This window comes from Branchiostoma belcheri, unplaced genomic scaffold (assembly GCF_001625305.1).
Source record: "Branchiostoma belcheri isolate BF01 breed outbred unplaced genomic scaffold, Haploidv18h27 scaffold64, whole genome shotgun sequence".
In the NCBI taxonomy this organism is placed as follows: Eukaryota; Metazoa; Chordata; class Leptocardii; order Amphioxiformes; family Branchiostomatidae; genus Branchiostoma; species Branchiostoma belcheri.
Window position 1 is genome coordinate 86,425 of NW_017804287.1, and position 13,274 is coordinate 99,698.

The 13,274-nt window shown below is 40.5% G+C and overlaps 2 protein-coding genes across 2 annotated transcripts; one reads left to right on the forward strand and one right to left on the reverse strand.

The window, feature by feature from the left end:
• The first annotated feature begins 589 nt into the window (after positions 1-589).
• Positions 590-3,807, forward strand: LOC109483288 (sulfotransferase 1C4-like). Its single transcript, XM_019786282.1, has 7 exons — positions 590-653; positions 958-1,059; positions 1,439-1,656; positions 1,986-2,127; positions 2,661-2,755; positions 3,070-3,226; positions 3,698-3,807. Exons 1-7 carry the CDS (start codon positions 590-592, stop codon positions 3,805-3,807), a joined length of 888 nt encoding a protein of 295 aa, XP_019641841.1.
• A 2,092-nt stretch (positions 3,808-5,899) lies between these two features.
• On the reverse strand, positions 5,900-12,863 carry LOC109483334 (probable flavin-containing monoamine oxidase A). The gene is made up of 11 exons (XM_019786324.1): positions 12,651-12,863; positions 11,871-11,958; positions 11,292-11,475; positions 10,622-10,736; positions 9,580-9,737; positions 8,984-9,161; positions 8,206-8,306; positions 7,727-7,906; positions 6,936-7,022; positions 6,581-6,681; positions 5,900-6,237 (listed from the first exon to the last, which is right to left on the reverse strand). The coding sequence occupies exons 1-11, from the start codon at positions 12,778-12,780 to the stop codon at positions 5,958-5,960; spliced, it is 1,602 nt and encodes a 533-aa protein (XP_019641883.1). The 5' UTR covers positions 12,781-12,863; the 3' UTR covers positions 5,900-5,957.
• Positions 12,864-13,274: the final 411 nt, after the last annotated feature.

A 13,274-nucleotide genomic window follows, 5' to 3' on the forward strand; every position in this document is an offset into this window, starting at 1 on the left:
ACCCCCNCCCCCCCCAATCACCCCCCTCTCTTGTGTACACTACTTCACATCCAGTAAATTTCTAGCAAGGGCCAAGCAGATGAATACGTGTACTTGCATGTTACGGTTTAATGTTTTGTTAAGATCACGTCCTTCGAGGCTCTTGCTTGACTCTAGGACTGGGCATTCCATAGTAGTTAGCGACAATACGGAGCCGGTGGTAACTCTGGAGGAAGGTCACCCAGGCTATAGCTAACGAAGCTCCACGACTCAAGGACTCAGTACATACGTACAGTGCCGATTCATAAATTCCGCAAAAAGCCAGCATGTGCCGACTTGTCGCGTATACGTCGCTATGTACTGCCGCAAATTCACAATACCAGCTTTGTATTCCTGTGGTTTAGTAGCATTTTTAGTTTTGGCCGGAATTTTTATTCGCCCGCGCGCACTAGTTTGGCGGGTTTTCAGAAGATGTCATCCATTAAGACGGTGTTGCCTATAAACAATCCAATAAATTTGAATTCAACGACTCCAGCAAGGTAGTCACGAGGCCGCTGACCGTTTGAACTTTAAGACTTTGAACCTACCTGTTTTTTTTTTATGTTCGAACATGTGGTCACAAGACGTGGTGACGGCACACTGCCTGTTTGCCGTTTGCTGTAACAAGCGGGTGAGTAAGCTATTTAATGGCAGATTTGTCTGATACTAATATGATTATGACATATTAGAAAGGTATTATAGGTATTGTATATCGCGCCTGACAATCTGTCTTGGTGCATTTTGCTAGCCCCATTACAAATTTTAAGTTCATTAGGTTACTAGTATTTTCCTCTCATGATACGATACAGTACCAAAACATCCATGGGTACCCAATACAATCCCTAAAAAGCTTGAAATATTAAATTTTCTTGTTTTTCATTTTAGCTTTTGTTGATCAAAACAGAAGCACTGTAGAGATGGATTGTTGGTATTACAAAGGTATACCCTTCCGCCCAACGGTTACAAAAGAGTCGCTCGATGCCATTCCTGATTACGTCATACGTGATGATGATGTCGCCATTGTCACCTATCCAAGAGCAGGTAATAGTTTTGTCAAGTTACTTTCTGTATTGGGTTATACATTGATGACAATGGCAAAGTTTAAGAAATTAATAGCGATATACGGATGCAACGATCCTTGTTCCATATGGAGTCTGGATGCAGTCATCATGCAGTTTCAGTTCATCCTTGATATAGACTATAAAGTCGACGTGCGGGCCATAGCAACAATCCCAGGGTAAAGATATAAACCGTCAATTAATTAAAAGTAACAAACGACAAAAATTGACTCAGAGTTCGACGACCCCATACCTTTGCCAAGTATTTCAGAAGAACTTTGTTTAATATCATTCCGATAATGCCGACATATCAAAACAATGGAGCGTTACGTTGCATCCTAAACTTTGTAATTGTTTTCCAGGTACTAACTGGACAATAGAGATCGTCAACAGACTACAGAGGGCTGCTGGAAAGACAGATGTCGCTGCGGAAGACATTGCATTTGGCATTGAAGTAACATTACCGGGATTTGGCAAGCCAGGTCACGTGATTCTGAAGGACCAACCGTCGCCAAGGATCATTCACACACACCTTCCATGGCACCTGGCACCAAAAATGATCTCCAGTCCGAAGGGGAAGGTATTCGGTGCTGTTTATTTGTTTATTCTGCTCCTCTGGTTCTATCCAGAATTATATTATCACATTATTAAAAGAAAACTAGTAGAAATGTGTCGTCTTGTTCAGAAAATAAGTACATTTAATAGACGACTTGTGTTCTTGTGCTTTTGTTCGTTTACAAGAATGAAACATTAGTGTATCTCTTCCTTTAATTCTTATAGTATCATATTATCACGTTAAAAGGTCCGTTATTACGGCCTTCTGCAAATATCCCACTACCGTAGCTCAAGAGTAGATAATGTTATATTTGAGGTATGGTTATATTAAAATTAACTTTGAATTTGAATCAGGTGAAAGTTATAGTCGTCATGAGAAACCCGAAAGACACGGTAGTGTCCCTGTACCGTTTCTTACGCAAGCTGGAAGAGTTGACGGGCATACGCGGTTACACATCTTGGGAAGACTGTGTACAAGGCTTCTTGAATGGGAAAGGTGAGCCCCAATATCAAACCCACAATTGTGAAGTAATAAGCCACTTCACAGATCCAAGTGCCCATTCGCAGTCGTGATGCAAAATTTAATTGAGGTAGACTTGAGTTCCCTTTCTGACACCAAAAAGGATTCTTGTACAAACCATATTCTATCTACCTGTACATGCCACGGGATGTAAACTTTAAAAGAGCATTGTGTAACATTTTTGCACCAAAAATTCAAATATTTTAATTGAAAAAATCTTCACTGGATTGTAATTTTCAACATAGTCGTGCAATTATCTCACATTTCTGGCTGGTGATAAAGCACAAGGTGCACTCATGATTTTGTGGCACCACCGCAAAATACCAGCTGTAAACAAACATTACACTATACTATCCCAGCTTGTATACACTCCTTTGATGTAATATTGTTCCTGCTCCTGAATAACACTTGTTCGCAATGGAGTAGGGTTGATTCAACTCAGTTTGAACTAATTCTTTGAAATTGTGCAGATGTAGCCACTAGAACAATGGATTGTAATTCCTATATAGCACTGTATGGTGACTTCTATGACCACGCCCTTGGCTGGTGGCAGATGCGAGACGACCCTCATTTCCTGTTTCTGAAGTATGAAGACATGAAGAAGGTTAGTTTTTTTCTTGTAACAGCATTGGGAAGAAGTGTAGTGACATTAGCATAGTGACAAGGTGGTCTTGTGGTTAGGGATGTTAACTTGATGTTGAGCCCTTGGGAAAGGCACATTACCGATCTATTTCCTCAAAATGAGTACCTACAGCTCAAAGAGAAGACCTCTCGGATAGGCCGTTAAGCCGGAGGCCTCGTGTTTGAGGAGAGGCACCCCTCAAGCATGTTCCTACCTACCTACCAATCTTATCGAAAAGAGCGGGGGTCCGATTGTGATGTGAACAGATAACTTTTTTGCCCACTTGTCATACATAGGACCTGTCCGGTGCCGTTAGGAGGGTAAAGGAGTTCCTGAACATCAGTTTGGATGACGTCACCACCTCAAGCATCGTTGAGTCCTGCTCCTTTGTTGGCCTGAAATCTTCTTGGGCCGATTCACGAAACCAAATAAAACGTATCGTCGCTTGGAAAGGTGAAGAAACATTACCTTTTTTTACGCAATACTGATGGCATTCGACAGTACAGTCACCTTCTTTCCCATGAATTGGAATGGTGTGGTGTCCAAATAGCACATCGTTTCGGTTACTGTCTGTCACCTTCTTCAGGCCAACATACAACGTACATATTATGACAAAGACTGGATCTGATTTGTACTGCAGCTAACTATAAGGTGCCGCAATATACAAATGTTTTCATACACCTAAGATTTAGTAAGAATACGAATGGGACCACATTTGTAGTATTGCAGGAACGGCACCTAGCTGTAGTACACATCAGACCCAGTCTTTGTTGCCCTGAAGAAGGTGATACATTAAATGTGAAAACCCACTGGTTGTTGAAGAAAGAACATTCTAATACAGTCAGGATTTATTTTACATGTATTCCATTATCTATTTGTTTATCTATTTACTCAGTATTTTCATTTGTGACGCCCTGTTAATAGGTGTCATTGGTGAGTGGAGGAAGTCTTTCTCGTCGTCTCAAAATGAAGCCTACGATGACAAGTACAGGGATAGGCTGGAGGGAACCGGTCTGCAGTTTGACTTTGACTAAACATTAAATCGTAACATGTAATAAGTAGTAATCTGATAGGTTCTTGCTAGAAGTCTACTGGATGTGACATAGTGTTAAACAGGAGAGGGGTGGGGGTGGTGTGGTCACACAAATGAATTTGACACTGCACTCAGTGGTTTATTCGGTGGTTATCGCACCCAACCAGGGATTATCTCACTATGTGCACCTCGGGTCGGGGCATTAACCCTTTATTAATCAAGAGTGGACGTTTCAAAACTAATGGTTTATTTGCATCTGTTAAGACTCAAGGTCAGTAGGACTACCGGTACATGTAGTCTTCGCACTTTGGATTTTCGTATTTTGGAGCTCATACAACCAAAATATAACAAAGTTGCTATAACATGCAACAGCATTTTACACAACTTTTGTAATTAGACATGTAACATCAACATTTTGAATTCTTAATATAACATAATTGTGTTACGAGGCCTTTTCAGGAATGCCTTAAACCCCTGGGTATGTGATGTTGCGGACCTCAGGAATCACTGATATTGTATTCATTTTACTGGTAATACAGCTATCTCTTTATAATTTAATTCACCATCTTTTTACAATATGACGGTCTTACAGTACCCAGTAGCATTACCAGACTTTACATTAATTTTAGCAAAACTTCAGGAAACTGTGGAATATTCATAATGATTTTGACTCAATCTAAAATAATTTTTGACTGTTGCACATTAAATATATTATCAAAAATATCACACTAAGACGTTAAATGGACTGTCTAAATGATTTCCCTGAGAGTGAGTGAAAAGATGCTGATTTTACACACTAATTATAAAAATGAGGAACTCTCTAGGTACATTGTACATGTAACATCTTTCCACTAACACTTTTAAATCAGAAAATATTGTAAAATTGCTTGAAGCCAATGACTTCCTTCAAAGCACTTTTTGACTCACAATCATAACATCTACATGTATTTACATTACACACATTAATGTATACATGTAGCCATGCTTGATAACAAAGTAGAATTGCACTTATATGTATTTCTTCTCAAGATATCAACATAAAATATTCTTGATATTCCTAGTATATTATAATAATAGTTTCATATTTTTAATATGCTAATGTTAATAGGGCAGTTATTGAAATCAAATACAATACATTCTACATCTGACATCGGTACAAGTGTGACAAACAGATACACACACTCCCATACCCATCTTTGGGTAATTAAGGGGGCCTAAAACTCAGTTTATTCCAAAAGCACCTTTCTATCTAAAATATGACAGATGGCTGAAGCAATGGATTCAACATCACAAGATTAGTACACAAATAAATGTTGTACATTGACCATCTCATTGTCCACTATTATTGCACAATATATTGCCAACGTTAATAGTTATCATGGAAGCAAGAAGACCACTTCAATATTATACAAAAACATAGAGTTAAAAAGAGTTAAACTGGCTTAAGATTATGGTCCCGGGGCCTTTTTGAGAATCTTTTGAGGCTGAAAGGCAGTGGGTTGTCCATCCACTGTATGTAGGGCACGGTATTGGCAAAACCCCACCCACTCCTTCCACATCTGGTTGGAGTGAGGAATGTCATGTAAAGTGACTTTCCCAAGGACACAATGTCTGGCCAGGAATATCAGATCAAACCAATGAAGGAATCAAACCTGTTACCTCATATCAGCTAGCTACCTGGGCATTTGTCTCCCCACAATTGATACGTGCAGCTTTGAAGCACCTGAAAATTTACTAAACATTAAGCAACCCGAAACAATATCATCAAGTCTTTTTGAAATCTTGGTTTAACACCTACATGTAACGCTTTTGACCAGTCACTCTGGTCTTCCTCAGTAGACTGACCCAATAAGGCTTGTCACATGGCTTCTCTGCATCTGAAGTGTGACGTTAACACTGGGTCAAAAGTATCTGGTAAATGATGTTGACCCTCATCACAGTTGAGCAGATACCTTTGACCCAGTGTTGACATCACACTTCAGAGAAACCCATCTGAGTCAGTGTCTCATTGGGTCAGTCTAATGAGGAAGATCAGAGTGACTGGTCGAAAGCTCTAGGTGAGAAGATTGCCACTTTGTGTTGAAAAAAAAAGTTTTAAATGTACCTTTATACATGTAACTATCAACACAGTTGATGAACTTTCATGATTCATCAAGTTTTGATGTAGTAATAAACTGCCAGAGATGTACCGACTACAAGTCCTGCCCCGACCAACACAGAACCAACTCTTCCCCTCTTCTTTCTATGTGCTTCCCTCGCGGGAGTTTCTACTTCGTGTGGCACAGCGACTAGCTCCTGCCGGTCGGCTTTGGTCAAAAGCTGGGGGTTCGTTGTAGAGAGAACCTCAACCGCCGCACGTATCCCAGACTGCACTGCACCGTTCATGAAGCCACACCACAAAGAGGCTGTTTCTGTCCCGGCCCAGTGGATTCTGGGTAAAACATACCATTGGTCGTCGGTGAAGGTTAGACACAATAACCGTCTAAGTCCTAGATAGTAATTCATCTAAGTCCTCTGTTGAGAGTTAAGACTTTTTGTCCAACACAAAGAAAGTTCTCACCTATACAGTTTAGAAAAGCCATGTGACAAATCTCACTGGATCACTTTATTGAAAAAAAACAACAACAACAGCTCAAAAGCTCTAGGTGACTGAGAACAATCCTTGCTTTGTGTTGAAACAAACATTTTATGACTCTAAACATGTAACTACCAAGAGCACAGATGAACTTTCATGATCAAGTACATGTAAGTCCTCTGTGCATGTGTGTCCTTACCTTCCACATGGTCTCCTGAGTGCTGGGATGAAGCTGGTGATTAGTCCTGGCACCATGATATTAACTGGACATCCACCGTTGTAGGGCTCTGTACCCCAGTCCTGAGGGGGTTGAAAATCAAATCATACGCACATGTTCTACATCCCAAACATAGGATGATCAATTCATTTGTCTGTTTTCACCAACATCTAACTCACTCCCAGTATGGAACAGATTGGAGGACCAGTGGACTGAAAAAGAGGATGGACAAGTTCAATGAAAAACTGGCAATGTGTGTCACTAAAAATTGTAATGGTCTATTTCTTAAAGACTTAGTATATTGTTTACCGCATAATTCTATTTTTTGTGTGTGTACCTTTTCCGCAAAGTCCAACGGATCATTTGCCTCCTCCCCAAAGTATTCAGCAAATTTCTTAAGAACAGCAGCTTTTCTCTGTTCTGCCTGGAAAGAGAGAATAACATGAGTAGTTGAGTCACAAGTATTTTAAAGTTAAAGTACTAACACAATATGCAAACTAAAAATATATTGCAGACATATTTCTATTTGTACATCTTATACAGGTAACCTGGCTATAAAAAGTAAATAAAAATCTTGACTCAAACCACGTGTACATGATTAGCTTATAAGCACTCATATGCTTGTGCATTGAACATAACTACATTGTACATGAATATATCATTCAAGAATACGACTCAAACGTAATTTGACCACGCCTGGGTGCCATCCGCTGTAGTTTCCACTGGCTCCCTAATGTCGCTCAGCTACCATGGACGATGGCACCCAGGCTAAATTTGACTGACTCACTCGCCAAAAAACAGATTTACAGTAACTGTAATGTCTTTTACTATCCTGACTCATAATCTCATGATCACATCCCTTCTGTAGGGGTCGTGTGGCGCAACAGCAGTGCGCATGACTTGGAATCAAGAGGTCCCGCGGTCCTGACATGCCACCGATCTTATGCCCTTGGGAAAGGCACTTTACACGACTTTCCCCACTATAGACTCAAGTGAAAATGAGTATTGTCTGTCCAGTATTCGTTTCTATGTACGGGACACAACACCAGCAACAGCTGCCTCTGTTCCGCGTGTATTGCACTGTTGCAATTTCAATAAATCAAATCAAACCCTTCAGTACATACTTACACTTCTGCTGGCCCACTGTTTGGCGTAGTTTGCGCACATGAATGCCACCAGGGCAGGGTTGCCATTTCCTGAGGTGTTATCGTAGGCAATCTGTATGGGACCTGTGTCACAACCATCTACATCAGCAGTCCTGTCAAAGGCCACCACCTCACCGCTGAAATCTCTGTCCCTCCAGAAAGCCTAGGAAAATATAGACAAACAATTGAACAAAGGATTTGTTAAGCTATACAAAATAAACTAGAAAGGTAACAATAAATAATGATCATCAAAGAAAGGTCCATGAGTTCATGAGTAATAATCAATATAATGTAATTCAATCAGGTATTTCCCAATGAGGATACAGTATCATACATTTCCTATACATAAAATACACTTCTTGGACCTCAGTTTTCTTATTATTCCATTTCACATAAATACATAATGATAAAGAAATAGAATATTTAATACCAACGTTCAACAACAAGTAGCTGTGTACTTACCCTCCGGTATGTCACCACATACTTGATGGTGTGTCCAACAGGCATGTTCTGTGTCAGGTGGTCTCTCTCCATGGGCAGAGGGGGAGAGTACTCTATCCTACCTGCATACAATGTACATGTACAATGTACAGACAGGCATGTTCACTATAGAATACTCTATCCCCCCTACATACATACATGAACAACAAGCATGCTCACCATAGAATAGTCTATCCTACCTGTATATATACATGTACATAGAACATACAGGCATGTTCACTATAGAATACTCTATCCTACCTACATAATACATACATGTAAATGGAACAAACATGCATGTTCACTATTATAGAATACTCTATCCTACCTAAATGTACATACATACATGCATGTACATAGAACAGACAGGCATATTCACTATAGAATAGTACTCTATCCTACCTACTTAGTACATGTACATACATGTACATAGAACAAACATGCAAGTTCACTATAGAATACTCTATCCTACCAGTAACCTGTATGCATATATGTATGAACAGACAGGCATGTTCAATATTTAATCTATCTACAGACTAGATAGAATGCTACAGTTTAATTATATATATTGACAGTAGTGGATCAGTAGCAGATCAGTAATTGAGTCAGTAACCAACAGATCTAGAGTAGTGGGTATTAGCAGATCAGTAATTGAGTCAGTCAAATCTGAAACCAACACACACACACACACACACACACACACACACACACAATTCCAACAGAATTTTTAAGTGTTATTTTCTGGTGAATCAAACCTTACCTGCTAGATGTGGTGGAATACTACAGATGACTCTCTGTGCGTGAACTGTCTTGCCTGTAGCCGTGGTGACTGTGACTCCGTCAGCCTGCTGTGAGATGTGTGTGACGGGCTGGTTCAACCACACGTTCTGCCTGCCAATCTTCCCCACCATCAACTCACAAACCTGCTGGGCTCCTCCCTACAATACAACACTTTTTATGAACTTGATGTTTTTTCCAGGCTTTATATATACTGAGCTATACACATATCCATTGCATTACGTACTTGAATTGTTTTAGCCCCATTTTAATTTCCTACTGTGAAATTAAAGACCATATGACACCAATTTGTTAAGTTACATTACAAATACAACAGTTCCCAAAAATACTATCATTACTGAAACGTGATAGATATTATTCAATGAACAAAGGTGTTTGGATAAAACATACTGTCATATTCTTACTAGCACACTCTTCTGATCTTGTGGAGCATCAAATCTTGCAAATCATATTACAGTTCAGAGGTTTGACTAGTATTCTCAAGAAATTAAACTGTTGTATTTCAGTGTCATTGGTAGCTCACATGGTCCCTACAATCATTAATGAATTTTACCGTACCTTTATTTTCAACTCCTGCCCAGCGCCTTTGCTTGTCTCCACCAGAGGATACAGGCCACCTGCACAGCTGGTGTAGTACAGGTAGTACAGCAGGGACAGTCTACTGGCATCTGTACCGTACACTATCCAGCAGGCAACATCCACGCTATCCTTGGCAGCTGGAGAACACATACAATCTGTAACATCTGCATCCATAATATCACCAGGGTCCATAATATCGCCACCTTGAGAAAAAGTGTGCTGAAAGATATTTTTATTGCAAAATTTTATTGCAAATACCCTAGGTATGTACATTTTTAGGTGTGCAGGAGTGCATACCAAAAGTATGTTGCAGTAAAAATATCTTAAAGCACACTTTCTCAAGGTGGCGATATTATGTTCCCTGGTGATATTATGGACACGTATGTTATATTTCAGAGTTACAGATACATGTAGTGGTGCACTATGCACCAAGTAACATCTAGCATCAGTGCACAGCAAACCAGTCAGAATTGCCCTGATGAAGATGACAGACGGTCATCGAAACGCCGGCTTGTAAAAATAAATGGTTGTGATCAAAGAACTTTGCTATTCAATCGTTTACCAACCTGATCAAATTATTTACGGGTTCAAAGTTACAAGTTAGACATCTGGCAGTCTTTGTCCACAGAGCCTCCAATCAGGATGTTGTTCATGTGTTTGGATGGTCTGTAATTTACAAATCCTAGGGCTAAATTTCAAGCAAATTCATTGATCTATAATGTGTGTAAATTGGCATGAATTGAATTTGATTGTGTTGAAAAATTCTGACTGTCTTCTGGACAAGGCGTGTCTGTATCTCTCAAAGATGACAGATTGGGCAAAATTTTCCTCCGCCATATGCAGCAAAAGTCTAGCCTGGGTGCCATCCGATTTATAACGGCAACCCCGTTTCGTTACAAATCGGATGACACCCAGGCTAACAAAAGTCTTTCAAGTGAGGGAAAAACAGGTGCTGGCTGGAACACTGGATTTTACTTGCTTTATAATGAAAGATTGTAAGAATACTAGTGGTGCTGTGTACCCTGAGTCCACAGGTGTTTCTGCATGAAGGTCTCCACTGTCATGCTGTCCCACTCACGGGCGTGTGGACACCTGGCGGGGTCACCTGGGGGAACAAGCTTCCGCATCCTCTCCACCTGAAACACAGGTGTACCATGGGGTCACCTGTACTGTACCACAGCTATGATTCTTACAAAAAAGGGGGTCACCTGTACTGTACCACAACTGCCATCCTTACAATGGGGTCACCTGTACTGTACCACACAGCTGTCATCCTTACACAGTGGGGTCACCTGTCTTGTACCACACAGCTATCATTCTTACAAAAAAGGGGGTCACCTGTACTGTACCACACAGTTATCATTCTTACAAAAAAAGGGTGCCACCTGCACTGTTCCACAACTGCCATCCTAACAAAAAAGGGGGACACCTGTGCTGTACTACACATGTATAGCTGGACCACAGCTGTCATTGTTACAGTGGGGTCACCTGTACTGTACCAAAATGCTAATAAGGCCTTACAAAGGGGTCACCTGTGCCATACAACACAGCTCTCATTCTTACCATTGGGTCACCTGTACTGTACCACACAGTTGTCATTCTTAGTAATCTTACAATGGGTCATCTGTGCTGTATTCAGTATTCAGAAAAAAAGGATTTCAAGCATTTTTGTGTAAAATGTTTTACTTTACCTTCCATATGAACAGCTGCAGGTCGATCAGACTGAGGAGTGGGAGGTTAGGAATAGAGGAGTCAGCGCGATATTTGGCGACCGTGCCGGCCGAGCCCAGCTGCATGACTGCGTGGCCGCGGGTGTACTGCGGATACGTCTGCAGGCCCAGCTCCTGCAGCAGCTGCAGTATGTGAACCTGGGTTCTATATACAGGAGCAAATCATAGTGGTTATACACAATTCTGTATCTGTACCTGTATCTTCATAAGCATACCCACACACCATCACAATTGTACATAGTTGCCAAATGATAGCAAGTAACACAAGTAATTTTAATGAGTTAGTGATGTTGCTAATTTGTGACAAACAATAAGTATTGTATTGATGGGATCTACCCACCAACAAAAATCATAAAATCTATCCGTAACTAACAAAAATTGCAGTTTTAAAGAAAAATCTCTAGAGGCCAACAATCACTTCTTTTTAGGGCACTAAATAAGGGCACTTGCAAATGCATAATTTTTATACATTTTGTTAGGTTGGGTGCACCAGTGCACCTACTTCCAAAAAATGAATTTCAAGACAACATGTATGTTTACCTGCCTACCCACATCCCACCCAAGTCCCAGGTATCCTGTCCCCCCGCTCCCTGCAATGGTACAGTCTGGGTCCGACCTCCAACACGACCTACATGTATGTGAACAACAGAACAGGTCACAAGCCTGTTCAGGGGATACAGGCCTCGAAATAATTACAGGGTGCATGTGTACCTTAATGCACCCAAACTTGGAGCTGTGCATCCAATTTTTTTTCTGTGGGTGCACCAGTGACCAGTGCACCCAAATATTTTCTTAGGTTTAACTTTAACACATGTAAAGATATTAAATGTACAGTACGTTAGTAGTTACAGCATATTTATAATCAGTGAAAACCAATGGACTTTAGCATTGGGTTCAAAGAACAAGATATCAAGAGATGCTTTACCATGGTCAGTATGTATGGGGATATACGCGTATACTTCGAGTTTTATTTGAAAAATAAACGTCTCTCTAAAGCTTTTTAACTTCATAATCCTGATTTTACTATTACACAAACTGGCTACCAAAACAAATCATTAACGTTAATGTTACGTTCTTAGAATATCTGTTGTTGTTGAAAAGGGGGGAGGGGCACGTACAATATTTTGTAATGCCCTCCCATCCAAAATCACGCTCTATACACCCTAAAATTCGCATGTATAATACACAAAGAAGGCACAGGGATTGCTATAATAATTTTGCAAACGTTAAAACTATCGAATAACGTCAAAACACCACCGCGCTTCGTGTTAAAACCGCATATTAAACACTGTGTTATTTTCAGCTTACAGTAATATTTACCTTTGGCCTCTAGAACCAGAACTCTACACGAACTGTCCCGTTTAGAGAGGTGGTACGCGGCACTGAGTCCAGACAGACCCCCACCGATGACAACAACGTCCACAGACGCGCTGGAATCTTCCTCAGTCATCTTAAAATCGTCAAATGACAGCTGATCTAGGAAAGTTGTATTGTATGTAGCTGGAAACTGCACTGACCCTTCCAGCTGGTACTACGGACAGGTCCATTTATTAAGGGGGGTTTTGTAAATTCGCGATACCGACAACGTTGGCAATCCTGCAGATAAAGCTACTTAGGGGGGAAAAACATATTTCTTCCACTCATATAAATAATTATGAAGTCTTTATCGAGAACATGGATCGACAAAATACTTTAAATATGTAAGAAATCAATCGGTATACCCCTCGATTTGCGATGGTCATGGCGGGCAGTGACCTTTATTGATTACAGATAGATAAGAGGCATCTAGCGGTTTTGATCTGAAGTGCCAAGATTGAGGTCTGTTGGGAAAAGTTCAGCACAAATCGTTCGCAATTCCTGCAATGGGTGCCATCCTACCCGTTACGTTTGGTTTTCCGTGGCTCCCATATTCGCGGGAATAATAAACAGGGGAGTATTAAATCG